General features: G+C 44.5%; 1 protein-coding gene across 1 annotated transcript; it reads right to left on the bottom strand.

The window, feature by feature from the left end:
• Positions 1-61: 61 nt before the first annotated feature.
• On the bottom strand, positions 62-25,423 carry bin3 (bridging integrator 3). Its single transcript, XM_086111643.1, has 9 exons — positions 25,271-25,423; positions 21,677-21,725; positions 20,784-20,824; positions 17,242-17,303; positions 15,266-15,402; positions 11,529-11,569; positions 5,019-5,160; positions 3,296-3,430; positions 62-1,547 (listed from the first exon to the last, which is right to left on the bottom strand). The coding sequence occupies exons 1-9, from the start codon at positions 25,276-25,278 to the stop codon at positions 1,401-1,403; spliced, it is 762 nt and encodes a 253-aa protein (XP_085967769.1). The 5' UTR covers positions 25,279-25,423; the 3' UTR covers positions 62-1,400.
• Positions 25,424-25,647: the final 224 nt, after the last annotated feature.

The raw sequence follows: 25,647 nt of genomic DNA, 5'->3' as shown, positions 1-25,647 counted from the left end.
CCTTGTTTTGTCCTTTTTCCAGGGCACTCATGAGTCGAACGCAGTAAAAGGACAAAAAGAGCAAAGTCAGTTCTCATTTATTTTCTTAATGTATGCAAAAAACAAAACATATTTGTTTACAAACAAATAAAGCCAGCTCTCTGTGGTAAAAGTATTTACTGGTGTAAAACAAACAAACAATTAATTGCTTAAAAGGGTTATTACTGTCACACTGAAAACAAAAAAAAAAAAGTATAAATGCAAGAAAAATGTAACTTGAGTAAGGTATTTTTGGAGAAAGAAAATAAAATTATTAGTAACCTGATCTATCCTGACATTACAATCATGTTTTCCGTTTTCAAGTAATGATTTTACACCAAAATAACATGTCAAGTAAATTCACGTTAAGAGAATAGACATATGGGTGTTTTCCCTGGTAATGCTTGAAAATATCCCGCCTTCATTAGCTCGAAAGACACCTTCATTCATCAATAGTTAGCTCAAGTTAAAGTAAACAACACAATAAGTAAAAGACAAGGCAAATTGTATGACACGAGAAGGGAAAGTAAGAGCACCCGGTGTACATCTGTGACCTCTGACCTCTTTTAGCAGAGTGGCCGCTTTTGGAGCAAATGCTTTTCCCCCACTAGAGGGAGCACTTGGCTCGATTTTGACGGAGGCCGACTGCACCGTCCGTTCGCTTCCTCAAGTCAACTTTTGAGCCATTTTGCTGCTTCGTGCGCCACAAAGATGTCAACGCGGAGAACGAAAAGATAACGTCCGGTGTGGAAAAAAAAAGTCTCGACCAGAAGAGTGATTGCGTCTGCTTTACGTGATAAATAAATAAATAAAATCAAACAGTAGTCAACTGAAGGCACCTTGTAAGTACCAAAAAAAAAAAAAAAAAAAAGAATTGGGGGAAATAATAATGAACAGAATTATCGTACTGTCTTACAATTGATGTCAATTGATCTGGAGTTCAAAACAAAAAGCATGACTCCCCGACAGTGGAACACAACGATGGAGTGATAACTGAGGTGCTGCTGTTTTGGGTGGTAACAGACTTGGAATGGGCGCGCGCTCACACAGTCTGTGTGAGAACAATAGCAATCGCTGAGATAATGGTCAGAAACATAATTTATTGTACAAGAATGACACGTCCTACACATCTGAATGACTTTACTGATACCGTTGCGAACCAACACAGAAGCACCTAACCGGCGATTCAAACGGGCATACGACATCTATGAAGATACGTTGTTATATTTAGGACATGGATTGCGGGACGGCCACCGTTCGAGGAAAGCGGTAAAGTCGCGTTGGCTTGATGGCTTCATTAATGTGGCCTCCGACAAAACAAGCAGTGGGGAAGGACTAACCGGTTTAGTTCGGCGCCTCCGTTTGGCGAAGCGTCCGACGTCTCAGTCGTCGGCCACGATGGAGAGAGCGCGCAGTTCGTTGAGCTTGGCCTCGCTCTCCCTCTGCCGCTGCTCGTCCGTCAGGCCCGCCTGGTCGATCTGATCCGTCAGCTCGCTGAAGACTTTGTACATTTCCGTGAAATACACCACCTGCCGAGAGGGGTGGGGGGGGGGGGGGATCACTGTTCGGTTGCGACATGGAAAACATACTGGGTTTGTGTGTCAACCAAAATTTGTTTTAAAAAGTATCGAGGTGAAAATTTTAGTGAACTTTGACGTAGGTCCGATTAGATATTTTGGGGGAAATAAATGTACAGGGTACTTAATCAACATCAGGCACAACTCGGCAAAACTGCATCCGGTTTTTATTATTTTGAAAAGGGCTCTAAGGTCAGTCCCTTAATGAGCCTAAAAAGGGCCTCCATGGCATCACGCAATCTGGCTTTGATGGCCTCGCACCTCACTAAGGAGAAGCGATCAGCCATTGGACGACGCAGAGTGCTGACAGCAAACGACACGGAGTGATGAGTGAACCCAGTTTTTTTTTTTTTTTTGCCCCTCCCAGTCGGAACAAGGGTCAGCTTGAGCGTTCGCCAAAAGCCTTTCCGACCCTTCCCACCTCCCATTCTTCCCGGAGTTCATGAGCGAGGCTCCCTCGAGAGCGGCTTGGATGATTAATAGACTTTAAGCACACTACAAGAGCAACACGAGAGGAGGCTGAAGGGGAAGTACGAGGAACCAGAAAGCTCTCAGCACCCTGCGCAGACTGCAAGATTTGTTGATGTGCTATGCTGATGCTATTGTACCAGGAGACTAAAATGATGACCAAAAAAAAAAAAAACACCCCAAAAAAATAACTTGTTGCTGTAACACCAAGCCAAAGGGTGAAGGTATTTTTCAATGGAACCTTTTTGCCCTTGACACACAACCGACGGAGGGCGGAATAGCGCGGCGTCTGTGTGCACTTTTCCACATCAGCATCAGACATGTATCGTGCTCGGAACACAGACATGTTTGATAGCTGCAGCCCTAAAACATTGAAAATGTTGGTGTTTGTAAAACAACTTGAACCGGGCCTCATATTTTGGAGCAGTTACTGTCAATTCCCAGCATGTGCTCATCATGTTTCAAGAAACAAAGACAATCTTTTGTTTTTTGTTGTTGTTGTTTTTTTTTTTTTAAAATCTTAACTGAGCCCACACGCTGCAGGAAAATGCAAAACATCTGATCGGCATGCGTACAGGTGGACGGGTCGGACCCCAGCGACCCAACAAGCGCCGCTGGACGGGACTCGCGGCAGCAAACAAAGGCGGCCTTTGTGCCTGCGCTGACGCTGCCGGGAGAGGCCGAGCGCGGCGGACTGGAGGAGAAAAGGGAGTGGAGGACGGAACCGAGGGAGGTCCGCCGGCCACCCACGTGCGTTATGTGCGTAACCGCTCATTCATGAGACTCAAATGGTCAATTACATTTCCTCCAGGGTGACCGCCTCACTCATCCGATGCGCGTTTTCCCCTCTTCCATTTTGCAACTTTTTTTTTTTTTTTTGGGAATGGAGCAAATTGAAAGATTCGATTGTCCTCGTCCTGCAAAGTTCAAAGCGCAGATTGAGATAATCTCGTTTGCTAATCAGGAGTGTGCCATGGAGGAAATGACACGGCCGGGGCGGCTCTGGTGCGGGGAGGGCAGCTGCTAAAAAAAAAGCCTCACGTTAGGGGCCACGCCGGAGCCAGACAGACAAGGCCCTCTCGAGTCAAACGCCCGAGCGTGGGCCGCCACCGGGGGGGGGGGGGGGGGGGGGGTTAATCGCATTACGAAGGAGACGTGCCGCCAGGCGTACACACGCTCACTTACTTAACTGCTGCTCGGGGGGGCGTGACAATGAGTCGCGAGTCACTAACCTGCGCCCGAATGAGGGCCTCGAAGCTGGGCTGGAAGTAGTCGATGCGGCTGTGGTAGAACTTGGGCATCTCGTCCAGCAGCTGCTTGTTCTTGGCGTCAAAGTCTTCCCTGACCGGTCGCAGCTCCTCTCTGGCCTGCGGGGACGACGCCGGGAATTGTCATTCGCCATACAACACGCAGCTGTTGTGTAATGATTTTTTTAACATGGACCGTTTCATCGAGATCATTTCTACTCAAAAGAGGCTTCAAACTTCTTATTGTGATTCCTTATTGAAGTTATTAAAAAAAGCATGAATTGAATTTTCACCAAACCGCATCACTTTGCCTTCTAGACTCTGCTAGCTTAATGCTAACGCTCTATGCAAAACACCGTAGACGGGCTAATAAAACTAGCACAGAGGTAGCAGTACTCCTTTAACCAACTTCCTTGTGAACACAAATGTTAGCGACATGGCACGCAACAATACTCCGAGGCATATATTCTTTATCCACTACAAAAAATCGATTGCAGCAAAGTTGCAAAGGTCTTCTCTGTTTCAGCATCAAATCTACATGTAGTAAGCATGGATCAGACTGACTCTGGTATTTACATCAGAAAGAGCAGCACAACGCCTACTGACTTATCATGATGCACACACGGTTCTATTCTTTTTACCTTGTTACTGTACAGTATGTTTGCATGAAGACAAATACAGGAGAGTGTCATTTTTCTTGGTTGAAAAAAAAAAAGCATGTGACCATTTTTTTGCAGGCGTTTTTGGGTCAAGTCCGGGTCAATTCAAGCCACCACTGGATTGATCTTTAGACATCATTATAAAATAGTTGCCCCCCCCACCCCTCGCCCCCCAAAAAAAGTGACATTGGATGGTAGTGTTATGGAAAATCTAGCCACCGAAGTCACTGGTGTCTGCTTTTTGCCGAGAAAGATATTTGCCTAATTCCCACGGAGAAGAGCTGCAAAAAAGGCTGTAATCACGACCACAGTGAGGAGGAGTGGGTAATGTGGGCAGACTTGGCTATGAGTGGACTCCAGCACCACCGAGCTCGGTGTGTGTATGAATGTATTAGTGGGTAGTCAGTCTACTGTAGACACCGAACACACGATGAATATGCGAGAGGGTGAGACTTATGGAGGGGAGAGAGACGGTATATTTAAAATGGAGCATATTGCTGCTGCTGTTTTTTTTTTTTTTTTTAATAGGGCGGGGGCTGCATTACGATGGCATGGTTTCTTCACCTCAGCGAGTTGATTTGAAAATGAAATGGCATCCGTGTGTTTTTGTTTCGGATCGTCTCTTTGAGTGCATGGGGATTCAAAGGGCAGGCGTGCAGGGGCCTCTTCAAGTCTTTGTTCCCCTGACGCTGCTTTTCTCAATGTGTGTGGGTGGATCTCCATGTGAGGATGTGTTAGCGGCAATAGCTTAGGCAACGCTATCTGTGAATGTGCGCGCCGCGGTAATGGCATGGCGTGTGCACGTGTGTCGTGTGTATGTGTCTCCAATTCTCAATTACGTGCCTGTAGATGTGCAGCATTGGCTTTTTGAAAACTTGAGAGATTGCTAGCTCGCGTGGGTGAAGGAGCACGCATGGACTGTGCCCGCATGTGCTCAACTATTTTTGCTCAGATCCAGTCAGCGGTGGTGGTGCCCCCCACCCCCACCCTCCCCCTGCTGATTCGCAGGCAGGGGGCGCTACCCAGCCGGGCCCGGGATCTCGCCTTACCTGGTGCAGTTTGACCATCACGGGCCCGGTTTTCTCTTTCTCCTCGTACTTCTCCACTTTGGACTGCAGGCGCTTGTAGTCCTGCAAGGTTTGCTCGCGACGTTTGACGGCCATGTTGAGGCTGGGGAAGACGGCGCTGTACCTGGGAAAAGATCAGCAAGTGCGCTTGCAATAAATCAGAAACGTGACCGCGCCATGAAATACGCAGATGTGAATTTCAGTTTGCAAAAGATGTTAATAAAAGTCATTATGCAAAAATAACGTTCCTCGTCGAGGTATTTGTCTAACCCCGGAGGACAGCTCTGCATGAGTTATCCCGTTACTGACACTCTTCATTTTGAGACAATGATCATCCTTTCTGGTTCTTACCATGAGAATCTCAGTCTTGGCCACTAAAAATAGGAGAAGACTCATCTGTAACTTAGCAACAGAGTTGGCCGCTTCATCGCTGGACTTGTTGCACTGCTTTTGATGCTGCGTTTGAATGGGGGTGGGGAGGGGGGGGGGGGGTGCTCACATTGTGCATCACATCATTTGGCAAGATGGATTGATTGTATTGCGGTGTTAATTTCTGTTTAACAATTCGCAAAGATACTCAAGTCCTCCCGTTGTGAAATTCAAAGTAGTTGTGCTTCATTTATTCGTTAATGGACAAGTATGTGGATGAGGGAAAAAAAAAGTTTAAAAGTTAACATGCCTCGATTAATCATCATGTGCAAATCAATGCCTGACCTTAAATAAAAACTCAATTTTTACTTGCACTACGCTGCTGTAATTGTATGAATGTAAACATGTAAATTCATTACAATTCAGTTACGGCTTTGGTCCGTCATGTGTCAGGAAATCAGCATCATTGTTTTTCAAATTAAAAGGAGATATTTGTCAATTTCCTATTTTGGAAAAAAACCCCCACAAATATATTCAGTCCGCTTTGATTAAGGACTACAGAAATCTGAGAAGAATTACTGATGATCTAATCAAATTCATCCAGCCACCCCATTCTCTATCTACACTGCCCATCTTGTCCAGGGAGCCAGAGAATTGGAGCGGACCCCCGTACACTCTGGACTGGTCGCCAGTCAATCACAGGACACTAATTGACCGAACCAAAATCGGATTTGAATCAGAATAAATCACGGAATATTGTCACACGCAATCTATTTCAGGTCATGCACCAAAAGAAAGTAGAAGAAAAAAATGAAGAAAACAAAAAGGAGTCAAGGTGACTAATTTGTGACCCTACGGCAACAAACAAAAGGACCATCTCCCCAGTTTAGCAAGCAGCATCCTCCGCAATGAGGTTTTATTATTTACAACCCTGAAAGGTGCAATAACTGAGCAGGATTCTACCACAGGCCACAATTTGACACAGGATTCTAGTGAAGGTAAGTCATTTTAAAGTAAGAAGCAAAAACATGTCCGTAGTTAGAGGCGGAATTGAGAGTCAGAGGGATAATATATACAGTATATATATATATATATATATATATATATAGACATACACACATACATACATATACACAGAAATAACTGCTTCGTATTAAACAACGAATGCTTAAAAAAACTGATACAGATGAGCATCATTTTCAAGATACTGTACTAGATTAGAGTAGGAGTGTAAAAATGACACAAAATGATTCATGGAGGTGTCTACAATAGGTGAGTCACTGACCAAAACCTACAAATAGTCTTTTTTTTTGTATTTATCTTTCGAATGACTCATTTAAAGCATTTTATCGGCCGAGCTCTCGCTCTGTGACAAGAGATCACCGTGTGCTGCCCCGTGCTGTTATTAAACGCTCAACATGTGGGCTTCCTGACTGATGTTTCCTCTCTGCGCGCCAGCCCCTTGCCCCTGATGTGGGGAACCGCCACCAACCCGCTTTGGCCAAATTACAAGTTTATCTCCCCGACACATCTTAAAGGAGGCCGAGTTAAGAGAGATGAGCGCCGGCGCTGGGTTTCAGACAAGCGGGGATTGTTCCCGACAGGAAGCGGAGCAAGGAGTGGCCTTTTGGAGTGACATCACAGAGCTCTGCCCGGCCCCCGCGGCCCACGCTCCGACACTATTTATAAACAACCACTTTGACCCAGTTCGTGGCAGGGCTTGATGTTGATCCTCAAGTCTACTCTCTGCGCTCCAGTGTGCACATGCTTGCCGCGCCAGGGCATTACGCAACAGCCCTTCGGGGCATGACGGCACCCCGACAATGAGCGATTGATGACACAGCAAGGAAAACTGATCTCAAAACCGCGCCGGGGCTCGGCATATTCTCACGTGCGCGCTACACCTGTCAGCGAGGGCCAATTTTGTCATGACACACCGCACGCTTGCCTGTTGTTGGCGTTCATTCGTCAGCATGTAAAAAGGATTTCAAGTGCCCTCTCCCGTGGATGCTGACGTCTGACGCCGACATTCAGGGCTCCGTGTGTGACTCAGCTGTTTAAGAACGGGGGTGTGCAAACCTTTTTTGACAAGAGTCCGCCTATAGTAAAAAGACAACAATGCTAGGGCCATGTGGCACTTTTCACCCTTCATTTACGAAACAACAGGTGCAGATAAAGACATGAGATACAGTACAGTGCACTACCACGCTAAAGTTTGGCAAACCAGTTTCGCACGTCACAATTTTACATTTCAGGTGTTTAGGCAAATAGTGAAAGGATTTTCCATATTATATATATATATATATATTTTTTTTTTTTGTGTGTGTGTAAGCGTTTCACAGTACATATTCAAGCGACCGCAGTCTGTGTGGCGTATGAACCAAATGCATCGCCGAAGAGATCTGCATGAGCAGAAGAAGAGACGACGTCGCTCACAAACGTGTTTGTGGAAGTTAATGTGGCCCAGCGTGTATCGCCTAATCTTGTAATCATCCATATCTACAGAGGAGCGATGCGAAGGGAGGTATTGATATTTTTGGGGGGCGAATTGACGAGAGGCTTTTCGATCTCTGGAAATGGCAACTAAAAATGACATTGTGTGTTGCTGAATTCACTACTCCCGCCATAAATGTACTCCTTTATGCTCGGTGTGTGTCAGGTCAATTAAATTTCAATAGAAAGTCAATGTAGTTCTACTCAAAACAACTTAGCAGAGTCAATCTACCAGCAAATGTTTGTGCACTCCTGGCGTCAAAAGTATATCGAAGCAGCGCTAGTTACAGTAAAGCTGTAGTTGACAGCGGTTAGCTGGCAGGGTCCTCAATATGCGGTCGGCTCGGTGGAAATGAGGCGACCCGAGGGCCAGGAGTGCGCACGGCGCTGTCCATGTGACGGGTCAGGGTGTGGTGAACGGACAGGATGGAAATAGCATCTGGCTGAGAACGCGTGTTTCGGAAGCGGTGCCAGTCCACAAATGGGGGCAGTCGGGCCAGCGAGCCAAGCCAAGGTCTGGACGAAACACCCTCGGGTCTAAGGAAGCCGGCTGTCCCTCTGCGACCAGTGCCATCACATAACTCACGAGTGCAAAAAATACACACAAGACCACAAAAGGACAATTGTTTACGTGCTAAGCTCCAAAAATGAAGAGCTTTAGAGAGAGGGAAGTCAACGTGCTGGTGTGCATGCACAACGGCTTCCACCTGCTTCAGGATCAGTTGAGAGTGAGTGTGTGTGTGTGTGTGTGTGTGTGACGAACACATGAGTGGGAGTTTGATCTGCCGCAACTTGCCTTATGCTTTGTTGATCAAAACTCACACATGCTGCTAGTTTGGAAAGAAAGCAACAGCAAACACCCTTAGGTCCAAAACACTGTTGCAGGGCAACTTTGGAAACCAACTTATTAAAATAAATAAATAAATAAACTAGATTGAAACCAAAATTTGAGGTTGAACAGTCATCAAACATGAGACTGAGGCTCAATGTAGTCTCTCAACTAAGAAAGATCTGGGCATTTTTTGGGGCAGACTAAAGCCAACGATTTGTGTTTGTTTGTTTTTTGTTAAATTAATTTGCTCTTTGCATTATGTCACCCAAAATAAATAAAAAGAAATTCGTACCAAAAGTTTCCTTAACAAAAATACACATTTTTGACACTTACATTTTTGGGTGTCCCTAATTCCATGACATTTCATTTCAAAATCTTTTTTTTTTTTTTTTTATTAAATACACAGTATACAACTCTTCGGTTGCGTGGTTATGGACCAAGCCTGACCTAGAGAAGCTAAAATGTGAGAAGTGATACACCCCTATAAGTGAAAACTGCATTTATTAAGATTTGAAGCCAAAAATACAGTGCCCTCCATAATTATATGCAACCCCCGGTTAAGATGTGTTAAAGGCCAAAATACATTTTGATTGCCGAAGCTGAAATACAGAAAAGGGCAAAAATGGTCCATCAAGTTCCTCCCGTGTGGCCATCTCAGTCCCTAGACCTCAAAGCCATTGAGGCACAAGGTTCCAGTTGGTTGTGGGCCTACACCGGGCACAATCCCAGCCCAAGCTGAAACGCAAATCTCCAAACAGACTCGACTTGCCACAAAGTGTACAAAAGGGTAAGGTTAGGAGGCTCAGATAACACGAATGCCTGCGTGCCCACGCACTCCCATCCCCTCCCCTCCCTTCAAACAAACACCGTGATGTCATTCAGGGACCCTGCTGAGTGGATTAAGTGCACATCTGGGCGACAAGATAGAAAAGACAGAGGCCGAGATGACCGAGGAAAGAGCACCTGTGTGTTTACCACACATTTTTCAGTATTAAGGCCGGGTACCGTTTCCATTAATTCTTGACAAACACAAAATCGCTAATAGTTTTTGGGTGCCAATCAAACAATGGGGCTAATGTTCATTAGTGAAGGACTAATGGAATCTTAATGGAAGCTTTAAAAAAAAAAAAATCGAGCTTTTAGGCAAGCTGGACTGTTGGATAAATTAATAAGTCGCACAGTAGTAATGTTTGTAAAGCGACGCGCATGGTTAATGAATGAAGAGATGACATTAACAGGGTTCCGGACTGCGATGGCATTAATGGCAAACTTCACGGCATCGGCGTGCAACCATCTTGCGACGCTTCTCTTTTCTCAACCGATTCACGGCTTCTGGGCCCAGGAAGCTGGGCCTTTTGCCATACTCAGAGCCGGCCCACACGTCCGCCTGCCGCCCACCAGGAAGGGGAAATTAGAACCATTCCATCCTGTCATTTCTACGCCACCGGAGCAAAGGAGGAGAAAAGAAAGTAGTCGTACACGAACACTGACCCACGTGGATTCAAAAGGATCATGTGTACTTTGTTGAGCTTATTTATTTTTTGTTATGTTCTGGTGACCGTTTCAACTTATATTAAATGCTCCTGTGAGAAAAATCAAGTGTGCCAGAGCTCTCTTCTGCAGTGTATGCTTAAAAGTCCTGGGAGGAGCCACAGGAGGAAGCAAAACCTTAACAAGCCCTCCGGAAGATGAGTGGGAGCATCCAACCACTCCCTTAAGTACCTCTGCTTTGCATGCCTGTGTGTGTGTGTGTGTGTGTGTGTGTGTGTGTGCGTGCGTGTGTGTGTTTGTTTAAGCGGCTGAAGGAATGGAATAGCACTCTCTGCCTGCTCAGATGGGGGCGACTTTTAGGAATAAGAACCGTATAAACGGTCTTCCAGACACACGTCCAGCAAAGCAGCGATGCGCCGACGCTTGTTCTCTTTTCCAAGAGCACGCTGTAGCTCTTCCGGTGCTTGACTGCGCTTATCGCGTTGGAAAGTACGTCTTGAGATACCAAAACATAAAATGGCTCTGTGCAAAATCATTGCTTTTGTTCCGAATTAGTCCTCAGCATTAAGGATGGTCGATACCAGTATCGGTGCCGATACATTGGTACTCACAAGCTGACTTGAAAAACATGCTCCGATACTACGGCACAGATACCATTTTAACCAGCCTGACACAACTTCCAGGGAGGTGTCGTAGGAGCCATTTCAGCCCCGTGGAGAAACTTCTAGTTGGTCATGAGATTACCAACACTTTGTTGGCCGACTGCAAATGATGCTCCGCAAAATGGATGATGAACATGCTCAGACGGGGGCGTCTGGCAAGCACAGAGTTTCTGTCGCCAGCTTCGCCGTGCCATGAACTATGACTTCATTGCCCTGTCCCATTTGGATTTAGTAGTTTGTGATATTGTCAAGAAGCGGGTTTTGTATTTTCTTTTTAGTCACTTTATTTTGTGGCTAACACACAGAGCTAACGTAGCATCGGACGACATGTTCTTCTTTGCCTCCTATTTTTTCTCCTCATCTATTATATACGGTGCTGTATTGTACTCGCTTTTACACAGTGGTTGCTAGTGTTCAGACTGACACGCAAAAAAAAAAAAAAACCTGAAAGAACCTGGGTTTGTCAATGGGAACGTATAAATTGCAAAGCAGAGCCACGATGAGTTGAGTGGGTATCAGGCAGTTGAATAGGGGCAACATACAAAGCAAGAAGGCTCTGGTTCCTGTAACAGCCCCCTTCAGACTGTCCAACAAGCCAACCAACCCCTCGTAGAACAAACAAACAAACAAATAAACAAGACTTACTTCTTCAGAGGGTCGATAACGGTCTTCTGGATCTGGTTGACCTGCAGTGTCATAAAGATGAAAACACGTCAGTGTCAAATTACAATTGTCAAATTGAGCTCCACTCGCAGTTAAACTTCTCGCTCATTCGCAACAATGTCGCGGCAGAAATGGCAACATACACTTCAAATAGAGCACTCAGGAAAAAAGGTGTGTGTGTGGGGGTAGGGGGTGGGGTCAAGGGTAGCTTTCAAAAAAAAAAAAACTACACAACAACAACAAAAAAAATTGGTGATTGTTTTATTACCTGCAAACCCCGAGGTGAAACCCCTGAATATTCATCGAGCTTGATATACAAAAGGATGCACCTGTCAGGGGACGGACATGAAAGCAAAGCCCCGCTGATTTCAAATCCAGTGGAAGGTGGGCCGCCATTCAAGATGAAAAGTTCCTTGCAGACAAACATTTTAAGCAATAACATTTTTGATACATTTAACTTTATGGTTGCCAGAATTTACAGTCGGGAGGAAAGGAGGGAGGCGCGTGTGTGTGTGCGTTAAATGGAGGTAAACGAACATCTCATTGCAAGGCCTCCAGCCTCAGCACAAGAACTTGGCAAAGGATTCATCAAGTTTCTTCATGGACTCCAAATGACAGTTGGGAGCTTTATCCGCAAACATGCCGAAGCGGATCAAGAAGGGCAAACGTGAACGGGACGGAAGAACAATTGCGAGGCGTCGACTGCGTGTGATGATGATAACGACGATGCGCTATCCTACGTTTGCCCGCTATCGAAAGAAGGCCAGCTGATACGGCAATCTAACAAACGGAAGCGAGGTCGCAGCTGCGCGATGCGAAAATGCCCCGACCAGCTATGAGAAGGCACTGCAATGCTGAGGCACATTTCCAAGTGCAGACTGCCTGATTGTGGTTGGAGGGGGGAAAAGGAAAAAAGCAATAACAAACAAGTGCATGGGAATTCACATGGTCTTTTGTTTTACATATTCACACCAACAACCCCCCGCCCCCCATCTCCGCTCTTACCCGGCGCCGCTTCTTCTAAAAGGTGAGAGCATGCGGCGAGGAGGGAGAAGAAGAGCAGCGGCAGATTTGCTTAAGCATGCCGGTGCCCTCTACCCTCTGCCCCTTCCCACAGAGAGGAGGGGGGCAGCGCTATTCCTCGGAGGCCCCGCAGAGCCCGAGGCCGGCGCTCAAGCAGCAGTCTCCATCAGTGAGTCACGGGGCAGAGGCCAGCCCGACACACAGGCCTCCCAAAAATACACGCAGATCGCAGAGGAAATCAATATCCCTCCAAACAGAGCATCCTCTACCGCGCCGCCGCCATCTACACTGGGGCTCAGCTTCGGCAGCGGTGCGCCGGCGGGGCTGCGCGCCCTTCCTCAGCCCCAGAAATAAACACATGGACCCGGGCCACTGCTGCCTTCATTATCGCTCCACGTTTCATGCGCTGGATGCTTCTCGCTCACTCGCGGGCCCCGCGGCGCTGCTTCTCGTCTCAGCGCGCAGCCGAGCCAAGGGTGGCTTTGCTTTTTGTGTCTGCTTTCGCAGGAGCGCCGGGGTTTTCGCTGTGGGTGCCGTCGGAATACGCACAGGCGCGGCGCCGATGTGCGAAACGGCGAGCGAAGCTGAGGTGATTCCGCGCGGCGGAAAAAAAGTGCTCGCCGTGTCTTTCTTGCCTCGAGCGCATGTTGAGCCACTTTAGAAAAAGTCAACACGGAATGAAGGTTTGGAAGTTTATTTAGTCAGACGGGGAGAAGCGGGGGAATATCAGGTGTGACGAGCTGTCAGTTCCTGTCTTGCTGAAGGTTGTCCATCAACTGGACTGGGCTCAGCGTCTGGCTGACTTGAGATCGAAACAAAACGCCGCACTCTGTTGAGCATCAACAACCTTTTTTCATCTACAGAGAAATTGCGCATTGTGCTCACTGACACATGAACGCGGCTGCTATGGAGATGAGACGATTTGATTGTGTGGATGTTGAGGAAACGCAGGGAGTGGGAGGAAAAAAAAAGAAGTGATTGGATTGAACTCAAGCCAAAACAAGTCATGGACCACACGGCGCCGTGTGCACTCGTTTGATTGCCGTTGGGTTAAATATGATGAGCAATCTAAAGCAGCCAAATGTGCTAGCTGAACCAAACTGCCGGTCTTAGTTGAGCAAGAGAACAAATCAGAGTCCATACAAGTGAGCTCATCATTAATCCATTTCACAGTTTAACAGTTTTCGTACAGCTGCAGAGTTTTTATACCAAAATCAAGGGAGTCGGCCACTCACCCCCCCCCCCCCCTCCAAATTTAGCAACGACATGAAGCATCTCACGCACAAATGATTTATATTTATTTGATATGATGTTCTGTGTGTAAAACTACAGTCTCTGTGAAATGCATGGCAATTTGTCGGTGTCTGGAACACATTCATTGCGTTTCCATTATTCCCTATGGGAGACATTACTTCAGTTTTCGTATCCAAGGTTGAGAATCAAGAAGGAACAGAGAATGCGGACAAATATTCAGCCCAGTCAACATGTCTTCTATGGGTTTGTGTTTAAAACGGTAGAACAGTGGCACTTTCAAAATTTTTGCTTTCTTGATCAAGTTTGCGTCATCACGAGTTTGAATCATGTGATCCCACAAAAAAAGCAAAAACAGAAAAAACTAAGAAAAAAAACAAAGATATTGGCCGTGATTCTCCTCAAAAACTTGCGTACACTCTGAGACGGGAGACGAAATGTTGTGAAACGACGAGAGTAGGCCAGCGTATTTATTTAGGAATAAAGCGAGCTGAAATGACCTTTTATCAGTGACTTCCTCTCAGATTCTCACCCTACGTTGTCGCTATTGTTGTGTCTGTCTCGGCACGACTGGAAAAAACGACGGCAGATTGCAAAGTGCAATTTTGTGCTGCGGTCAGACGGCGCTGCATTTCCATGAACGATATAGTCAATGCCGTAGGCATGTCAAGCACATTTTAGGGGTGCGCGTTGACGGTAGCGAATGAGTTCCGGTTAGACGAAACTCCCGCTTCTGACAGTATAGAAAATAATTTTTTGGGAAGACTTGGAAGCAAAGAAATGGGTTCATTTTAACCCAAATTTCTATTGCATATATTAGAAATAGATTAGTTAATTAAAAAAATATATATACTGTGTATATATATATATATATATATATATAAAAAGAAATAATTTTGACTGTTTTTCAGAGAGGAAATTACGATCAATTTTAAATTCTATGTAAATAATACACAAGAGAAAAATGAAACGCACCAAACTCGTCTTTTACCAAAAAAAGTCATCCTGTACTTTGAGAGGTTCTAACTTTCCTTGTTCCGTGTTTCGCAGCAAGTAAAACCAGGAGACAGACGCCAGAAAAAGAATAAATATGTGAAATATTCATATAAAAATGTCGAATGTGAATTTTGTACAACCTTACAGGCTTTCCGAGTTGTGTTGCGCCTATTTTCGAGCAAACGCCTCAATTGTCTGAGTCGCGTTTGAGAATTGTGAGTCACGTCAAACAAACAGCCTTAGGGGATGATACCAAAGACGCTTTAAAGAAAAAATTTAAAAAAGAAGCAGTCAAGGAAAAACATAGAGGAGAGTTTGGAGTTGATGTACTGTATGTATGAAAAGAAATATTGACCAAAAAATAAAAACCACGTATGTGCGTGAGGTGTGCCAAGCCAGTTCCAAGAGCCAGGATTACAAACGCGAGCGCGATCGAGTGCGATTCTGACCTTCTCTTGGTTGAAAGAGTCCATCGTCTTCATGGCTGTGTCCAAAGCCGTCATGGACTCGAAAAAGGCCTGGTCCTGCTCACACAGCGGGTTACTCAGAAGGTCGGCCGAGATCTTCACCGCCGCTTTCGACATGGCTGAGGAACATGTACAAATAAAGATGAATGGATCTCGTCACATCTGAGCTCATTGATTATCACATGCAAAATATGTATAAAAAAAAAAAAAAAAAAAAAAAAAAAGAGCAGGATATGAAATATTAAAGTTATCTCAAATGATGGCACACTGTTGCCCCTTTTGTCCAAATCTGAGGAGGTCGTAGGGGGCCGACCGCCACGATGGTTATTCACCAAGGCACCGAGAATCTCGGCCATGACGGCACCAATTACTGTTAAGGCGCACTTTGTTTCGACATGTGGCATACACGGCAGATTATGGCTTCGCTGTGCACGCTAATGAGCTGCGTTGCGGGAGACGCGAGATGACAGGAGGGGCCGTGGTGAAAATGGCCTTTTTTCCAAATGCGGAAGAGTCACTGGTCTGTTTTCGCACTTCTCTCCGGAGGCCGTTTTCAACCAATTAATTACCTCGGCGTGGCGTTTTTTGCTTTTCTCACCAGCTGACAAGTGACACGCCGCTGGATACTATTGTGACCTCGACAGAAATGTGCATGATGAGGGACAAGCGATGACTGAGGTGATTACTTATTTGAATGAGCTGTGAATGAAGGATACTCAAACACAAAGATTTGAATTATTATACCCATACAGTGGACCATTTCCTATCGCGCTTGGCCTCAATAGGCTCTTAAGGTTTGCCAGGAGCCTATCCCAGCTAACTTTGGACAAGAGGCATGGTTACACCCTGTACTGGTCGCCAACCACTCGCAAGGAACACATAAACAAACAACCATTCACACCAATGGACACTTTTGAGCAGCCAACCTCCTGCAATTGACCCGTTCGCGCACGTCACGCATGCACGATGAGCAACAGCCGTAACCGACACGAACCAAACAGAATAATACACCAGATACAAGACAGCTAGATCTCCGAGTTTGTGAAAAGGAAATCACTGCCTATTCAGTGGGAGGAGACCTGACACAGGGAACTTCTGTAGCGTGTTAAGTGCAGAAACATCACTATGCTACCTCGCGTGTGCCGTTCTAAAACGCCTCTCCTGACACCACAGATTTCCTTTTTTTACCACTGGCATCGTTGTATCGCAGATCGAACAAAAAAGTTCTTAATGAAAATTAAAAAAAACGAGATATAGCTCAACGGCTGGGATAGCTAGCTGCAATTGCGGACCGCTAACCGCTAGCGACTTCTTGTGACGCGCCACCATAGGTTAAGGATAACCTACTTTTTTTTTTTAATTCTTTATTGTGTACATAAGACTATTGTCCTCCTAAACGCCTCACGGTCGACAAGAGGACCAGTCCACGGACTACTGTTCGACAGCGATCGACTGGTTGGGCGCTCCTGGTTTAGAGTGTTCACACTTGAACTGCATAAACATTCCCATTATAGTTTGACTTGAAAGTATTTTGATTTCCATAACTTCCTATTGGTTAAATGGTTTTGAAATCTCAGTCAATGTACGACTCCCGCTCTATTGCAAATAATGGAACAAGAAACGATGACACGAAAAAAATAAAAAAATCACAAAACCTTCTACTTATGGCTAACAACCATGTTAGTGAATCAAAACCAAACCGGAACAAGGTAAAAAAAAAAACTACATTTAGGAGTTCATGCAAAAGCACAATTGCACACACACAACAAGCCTGGGGAAAAAAAAAACCTTTGAAACATAAAGGTGACGCTCTGCATTCTTTCATCACATTTGTTGAGTGGCTCCAAGATCTGGCACATGGGCAAACGAAGCGAGACGAGACAAATATCTTTGCAGCCTTGAAAAACCTGCCAATCAACAAGTGTAGCGATCGATGGCATACAAAAGGCGGAACCAACCTAAATCAGCCTCCGTGCTTTTCTTCATGTCCTTGTGAAGCTTTTTTGTCTGATCCTCCAGCCTGCGCGACAAAATGGAAAATGATTATCGGCAACAATCTGCTGCGGCGATACAATACGAGCCGCAAATATGGGTCAGTGGCTTTAAAAGAGAGAACAGAACAGGAAACAGTGGTCGGAAAAATCCAAGTATGAGAGTTGAACTGCTTTATTGTAAACAATACAAATTAAGAGTCTGACTAAAGTTGGACAAAGGAAAGTGCACTGCGAGAAGAAATTACACATTTCAGTGACTCCGCATATAAAGTTATTATGGCATCTTTCAGATAATTAACCAGACATGGCAAAGTGTTCTTGTTAACATCAACTATATTTGCTCCAAAAGCATTTAGAGCGTTTCATCATTCCGCTGTACATATTCCATTGATGGGTGTTCAAAATGGCAATTACGAGTCGAAGGAGGTTGAAAACACACGGTGCTCATTACATCAATTGAGGCAAACGAGGGGTTTACAATCTCCCTCGAGACCGCTGTCACTTCATTCCTCCTGGTTTGATGAACAAGGAAATTGGGGTTTCATTTCCAGCTCGTGCTTTGTAGGATTTCTCATTTGAAGCTGAATAATCCGTGGAAAGATGGCGGGCGGGGGGAACGGGGTAGGACAAAATCCGGGCGAGGACATGAAGAGCGTAAAGCGTACAAACGCGGGCCTTGCAAGCACAAATCAAAAGTGAAGGTGCAAGTGAAGAGTCGTTTCCCCAAATGGCAAAAAAAAAAAAAAAGAATATGGAACTCGTACATAACGGGCAAAAATGCATTAGACTTTTAATTTTTTTATTTTTTGCAGCCTAATAAGCACCGTGGCTCATTCACCTAAAATTGATTCGGTTACATAATGAGTTACCCACACAGTTCCGCATTGCCGTCACTAAAACACGATGGATTTGTTTGCTTGCGTTTTGTTCGTTTCTGAGTGGGTTGAAATGCAAACTCCAAAAGATCGGGAGGGTCAGAGGCGCCTACGTTGTTACTAATTTTCCTTAATCACTCTTGAATAGAGTGGTAGTTGGATGGCTTGAAAATGTACCTCAACGTCGGGAAAACAATTCAAATTTGTTGTTCTTTTTCAAGATTGGCCTTCAAAGGTTGCACAAAAACCAACAGCCAACTGCCATCGGGTGTGATCATGTGACACTTTGGCATCAAAATTCAAAAAGGCGTTTCGAGAATTCAGAAATTTGTTCCATGACTGCGTTTTCAACGTCCAGAGCATAGCTTTTTTTTTTAAGCTAGCGTATGTTAGCTAGAGCAGGTTTTGAAAATGACAGTGGGGAGAAAAACTTTTCTTTTTCAACTCAAAGTTTCTTTATTCTTTTGCTACCATAAACGTGTCTCACATTGTGAATCACGTGCATCAATAATAATTATTAATAGTCTCACCGTGTAGCAGACTGGACTTTTTTTCCTTTTTTTTTTTTGACAGCGTGGGCAAGATGTGTCCCGCAGGCCATCTGTTTGACACATGTGGACTCAGAGGTAGGGAGAATTCATTAATTAATACCTATCATAACACGCTTTTGAGCCTCTTGACGTTTTCAAGGATTTCACAGAGAATCGCCGGCGACCAGATGGAGGTTTGTTCCAAAAATGTCATGCGCGACAAATGATGCAACGTGGTGCTTTATTGTTCACGGCGCAACTCTGTCAGAACAATCTCCACAGTAACTTCTTATATCACTCGCACCAATTAGATGCAAGTGGGTCTCGCGGGCTGCATCAGATGTCCTCTGAAGCAATCGCAAGCTTCGTTTTCTCATAGTCACAAATGTGCTTTTGTGATTCCGGCGGCAAAACGCTACAGCCAACATTATTAGCAATACTTTTGGCAGGATTTAATCAGTATCTGGTCATTGCGGAGCAGCTTCCTGTGTGTTCTGCGAGGATTGGACACGCCACATTACCCCTTATTGCTGCGAACGGAGGAATTTCTTTTTATTAAAACAAAACAAAACTGCACCGAGTGTTCTTCAAACGGTTAGCAAGGCTCGACTGATTGACATCCTCGTGGTGATGCATTTTCGAAAGCATGTCACCCGGTAAACAAGCCAGCGTGTGTTTTTCCAATCCTCGCTTGGCTCACTTGATGAATTTGTGTTTGGCTTGACAATGGCTCTCGCCCTCAGCGCTGTTGTCGTTGATTTGCGGCTCTCAGCACCGAACGGAGAGCAAGCGAGCGCGGGTGAGGAGAGTCAGGTGAGGCTTGAAGCGTATTCCAAAAGGTGCTAATAGCTTGGCCTCATGGAACAGCTGCTGCTCCTTGACCCACTGCCCTAAATCTTACCCTCCATCAAGCTGCAACTTTCCTATAAAAAAAAATTACTTTTGGGAAAATCAACAACACAAATCCACACGATCGCCGCCTGTGACAAGGAAGAATATGGCTTCCCTCAAAGAACGCAGCGGTCAAATCGAATAAAACAATGCATGCAATCACAGTCGGGCCTCCTCGAAATGTGAATATGAATCCGATATGTCTCGACAATGTCCGGGTGCAACCCTTCATAACGCCGTCACTTTATATGGACGTTTTCAGAGTATGATGCTTAAAAGGTTATTTTACCATGGTCAGGGTTTTTTTTCCTTTCTTCAAAATGAATTGCAAAAATCTTTCAAATGATCGTGGGGGAACTCGCCATGATAAAACTGCCGGTTCGACATCTTTATGAAATGACAATGAATCTCTTTCTTTTCAAGAACTATCCTGACAGGGTGTGTGTCTGAACAAGAGTGTAATTTATTCTTCGAAAAAAGAAAAGGGCAAACAAGAACAGGGCAAAAATGTAATGTCACATCCATTACTGACTAATCATACCTCGTAAAACAAGAAAGCAGGTAAGCACGAGCCTGACCAGCGACCAGAGCCTCGGTGAAATCACTGCTTTCTATGACAAAGATTTGCCTTGATGCAAAGATAAGCATCTGTAGGGTGGAGCACCAAAATGCCAGTCCAAGCTTGCTCCTCTGACTCATGTGTGAGGTCTATCGGCACCACACCTCTAACTGATGAAGGGTCCTCCTACTCTGTTTCTATTCCATTGGTTCCACTCGACCCTGACGGAATTTCTGGTTCCAAAGCGCTCTTGGGTATTCAGGAATCCCCACCAAACCGCCCCCACCAAAAACTTAACCTGCTGGTATCAGTGTTTTGTTGATTTAAATCGAAAAAATCTCATGTGTCAGATCTTTTAAGGATTCATGGGTGCCTTGTTACAGCAACAGTATTGCGGCCAGTAAACATTTTTAAATGTGGATCGTTGATATTTTTTTTTCTGTTGCCAAAAAACAGGACAAATGGTAACATCAACAAGAAAAAGATACTATGTGAATTCTAATTTTCATGCTGAAAAACCTGAATTTCAACGTCAGTAAACTTTGGAGTAATTACAGTACAAAAAGTTCACTCATTTTAAATTAAGGGAAAAACAACAACAACAACAACAAAAAAAACTCAAATGAATCTTCATTTCAAATGGTTACTTACTTTTGCAGCTTGTCATATTCTCTCTCAAAGTCTCTTTCAACCTGGAATACATTTTTTTTTAATCAGTCATTTGATTTTTTTAACAGCATTTGAATGATGAGATCACACTAGATGGCTAATCACAAAGTCTGAGCGTACAGTGTTAGAAAAGAAAAAAAAATTAATTTTTAACCTCACTAGGCGGGAAACTCATTTTAGGGCTGAATTTCGATTGCACACGTAAATCTGAGGAAAGATATTTGGACCAACTCGACATACTAAATTTAATATGCAATATGCTACGTGTTCTTTCTGACTTTCGGGTTGAGTGAACGCTGGCGCGTTTTGGCTGCCGCTGCTCAACCCGTATTGTTTTGTGTTTTTTGTTATTGTAAAGTGTCCTTGGGTGTCTTGAAAGGCGCTTATAAATAAAATCTATTATTATTATTATTATTATTATCATTACATGCTCACAGTTGTTTGTCAGTTCTTATGGGGCTTGGGTTTGCTCATTTTAATTCAGTGCTCTTGGGAAAGGCATTGGCTAGAAAGCGTCGTTCATCCAGAGTGGCAGCTTGGCTTCCCAACTTGTGGTCATTGTGGGCCTTTGGATGGAAATACGGCGGCCCGAACGAAGGAGGTGGTTGACAAAGGGACAGCCGCAGAACCTCTTCCTGATCTTGTCTAAAACAAAACAGGAAGCTGCCGGTGATTTCTTGGACCAGAGTTCCATTACAGGGGAAGTTGGAACACCTACTCATGGTTGCTTCAAGGAAAGCATCTCTGGACAATTATAAGACTTGGGCCAATCACCATCGACTTAGTCTTTTGCAGCGCGAGCATATTTTATCGGTAAATGACCATCTTGTAAAATACACACACTACAGGTAGGTACGGTTCTTGCGGCGACTTACAGTTTTGGAGACAATCTGCTTCTTGGGCTGCCCGATCTTGAAAGGAATCCTGAAATGAGTAAACAATGCCAATCTGTCGTCAGTTGCATGATGGGTGGGCAACTGGTGGAGAGTGCAAGTTGAAGGTCTGAACAGGAATTGGGACGTCTCATAAGAACAACCTAAAAATGTTAATTCCACGTACAGTGACTTCATGAACCATGTACCTGATACTCCCACTCCCACTCTCACTCTCACTCCCACTCTCTCTCTGGCAGACTTTAATGGATTACCTTTGCTGACAATCGTGTGTTCATAGAGGAACGCGAATGTCAGACCAATGCTAAATCCCATAAACTAAACACAGACACCGTGGAAAATAGTTACAGCAGACCCGCAAGAGGTGATCGTGTTCGGGCTCTGCTGCACAGGGTGTTCACAGCTCTTTGAAAAGTATCTCTCAAGTCTGTTTCCAAAGTAACAACTTCATTTATGTGTGAAAATGCCACGCCATACTAGAATTTCAACATTCAAAGGCTTTACAAATGACAGGGCTCTCGACTACTGTGCTGTATGTTGCACATAGAGCACATTTGACAATAAAGTTGACTTGAACTTGAACTTTTTGCACTGGTGCGTCCAACTTTTGTTTCTTTTCTTTGGCGCATCAACGCAAAAGTTAGGTGCATGCGAATTTTCCCCTGCTTCGCATACCCACCTACGTCTGGTGCTAGGAACATTGCCGAGATGACTTTCTCCCCCGTTTCTATTTCAGTGCCATCAATAAAGAATGCTGACTGGTTAAAAAGGTTGTAAAATGTGGTGACATGTTTCTAACGTAAAATGTATCCCTTGGCGCAATCAAGGTTGTCTAATTAACGCCGCACCTCTTCATAAATGCCAGTCATTCTGTGCCGCTGAGTAAATAACATGAACTAAAACTTTTCTACACTGTTGGATAAAGTCTGAGCCCCCCTCCACCTGAGTTTTGGCAGAACACTATTCGCCCTTAGTTAAAACACACACTCTTTTATCCCCATTTCAAACCCTGAGCGCCAGCTTTAATAAGTACCTCCGCAGCATCAGAGTGCTTTGAGAAGCCAACAGTGCCTTACCAAAGCGCTAGCTGCCGGGTTGTCATTGATACAAGCGCTAATGGGCTGAAATCTAAGCGATATGATGGACAGTTGTGTCTGACAGGCAGGGTGAGGCAGCAGCTGCGTCAAAAGAAAGGTGTGTAGTCTAATGAGATGGAACAGAGAGGGTGTGATGGAGGGCCGCGTTGTGCAACCAGGAAGGAATGCAAAATCACACGTGAGGTAGATTTCCATTTGATGACTTAAAAAAAAAATGATTTAAAAAAAACTGACACACATCGCAGCCAACAAGACAATTAACAGAGTATAAAGCAGCAATGCCAAGCCAATGCCAAATGATTGCTCAATGATGACCTTATTATCTATGTGGAGGGGGGGGGGGGGGCAAAAAATAGCTGCTTCCCCTAAGGAAAGCCAAGAAGGAAAAGTGTCCACTCAGGTATTTATTCGATCACTATTATGCTAACAGTTATTACAGAAAGATTTAATGAGTGTATTTTACTGATGTCAATTGGGTATTGTTTTCATGATGTTATGGTGATATTAAGATGTACTAAAAGTTTAATTCCAACCAATGTTGAGACAATGGGACTGTTGCTGCTCCTTTCACATGTACAATTTATGTTCAAAGTTACAAAAAAAGAGAGGACTTTTTTTTTTTAACTCTGATCGTACCTCTGAATGTGTAACATTGCCAGCTTTGTCCCTCCATAATGTGTGGGTGCCAGAAAAACAGTGAGAAAAAATGTCCAATTTTGCAGGCGGTGTTAAAGGTTCTAGTATTGTTGATGTGATCACGGCATCATGGGAACCCAATAGGATGAAGTCGGGTCCTTAAACTGAGCTGTCAATGTGTTCAAAGTGCGCACTCAACATTTATTGCAACGGGCACGACGTCACCGCCGTCCAAAAGCACGTAGGCATGAACAAAGATGTGACAGTCTTCTGGAGTATCATGCACGGGCTGCGAGAGCCAATGGCGACCTCGCCTCTTGCAGCTAGCACAGAGCGCCGGTTGAAGATGGTGGGAAGCCGAATTGTTCCGCCGGTGACCCCAAAGTCAAAGCTGTCACGTCATAGGAGCAAGTGTGCAGGCTGTGCTGGAATGCAGCCCTCAGCAGAGTCCATAAAGACCTCTTTTCACGGCGGCTTCACCCCACTCTTGACCTTGTGTTTGGCCGTGCGTGCTGGCCCAAGCGTCGCTTGCCAGCCATTGATGCCGACTGAACCGAATGACGCCATGTCACTTGATTGCTCGATAGCCGTCGCCCTTCCGTTTTTCACCAACAATGTGCCAAGTGTCATAAAAAGTGATTTGTGTGTGGATACATCCGAGGATGTAAAGGGTTGTTAATGTTGCTCCCATTGAATCCTTAAACTGCGCTCATGAACATAACATACGGTTGGATATCTATCTATCTACTGATCTATCTATAAGTAATCCATGTGCTTTTGTCCATTTGTTGAGTTTAGTCCGTCAGCTGTTTTTAACATTTTTTTTGGTGCAGAATCCAAAACTATTTTTTCCTCGTTCACGTCAGGTTTTTAAGCCAGAGCACACCCGTTTTCTTCAAACATACAAAATAAATGTGTAAGTACGTATGTAAATAAAGCACCGACATGAAAACAGCATCAAATGAAATACAATTTACAACTGTATGCCCACGGTCACAAGGTTAAGAGAAAAGCCAGCACTGATGTTCGGAAATTCCTACTCTCTGTCCATGCTATTGTAGGTGTAGGTGTGAGGGTTTTGGATATAGCGTCTCATCGGGTTAGGCAAGTGTACCGAATTGTGTGTCGAAAACTATAGTATTTGCTGACATTTTATTTTGTACCGGATATCGATACACCAACTTCCCTTTCCCACCTGGCCCTACTTTACTTACTTTATTTTCACTTTTAAACTATTTTCAGTCAGTAATGTTCTTCAACGTTGTGTATTTGCGAATGATAACAATACGAAAAGGATATAGTGATATAAATACAACTATTACTGCAATCATATGCGCAGCGTTACTGTGACGAGCGTGCTAACGTGAGCTAGGAACAGCTGCACTAATGTAAACAGATGACGAGAGCTGTTTACGACTTAACTTGCTTGTTAAGTTGAACGTTTTATTAAAGTCGTGGTAATACCAAGCACAGAGTGAAAAATAAAATTGAAATGCATAAACTGACACGTATCCTGGCTTATTTCCTCAGTTCGTCTGTGTAGCAAAGCCGAGTTAGCTTAGCACGAACTTGTTTTCACACGGTTAATAAATAAAGTGGTCCCCTGGAGTTACACCGCTTTAGCTATCCACACGACAGCTACTAGTTGAATATGTTAAGTTGTACAGAATATATAAACGGCGTGTAAGTCTTTCGTCGAAGCAAGCGCTAATTTAGCTTGAAGTTGTTAGAGCTACCAGGAAATAGCCTAAGCCCGGCTCGGCTTACTTTAATGTGTCGTTTCGGGTTGTATTAAGACTAACCACAATCCAATCGTTCGAGTTGGGGTGGAAAAGCGACTTACCAGCTCATGTTGGCTTGAATTCTTAATCCAGTTTCATTGAGTTACTCTGTTATCTTCCAAGGAACTCATCCCTCACGGCCAAACTACAGGGCATGGAACAGGAAGTTGGAGGATCAGCCACTTGGGTTTCCTCCGAAGTAAGCACCGCGAATCAAACTTGTAAATTCACCCAAATTATAAAACTTTTCATTTTTACCATGGCATGAATCGTTTTGGTTTTGTGCACGAATGTAAATGGTTGTTTGTTCAAAGCAGTGTCAGTTCCAGGACTGGCATCACTGAAGATACATTTCAAACTATGTCATTTCGATTCTCGAGACAGTAGTGGCCAGACGATCCACCACCACATCTACAAATAGACCCTGTGGCATTTGTTA

Source organism: Hippocampus guttulatus, chromosome 5 (genome assembly GCF_054856545.1).
Source record: "Hippocampus guttulatus isolate MCC_2025c chromosome 5, RoL_Hgut_1.0, whole genome shotgun sequence".
NCBI lineage: Eukaryota > Metazoa > Chordata > Actinopteri > Syngnathiformes > Syngnathidae > Hippocampus > Hippocampus guttulatus.
Note: the sequence above shows the minus strand (reverse complement) of the source record. Positions and strands in the feature narration are given on the sequence as shown.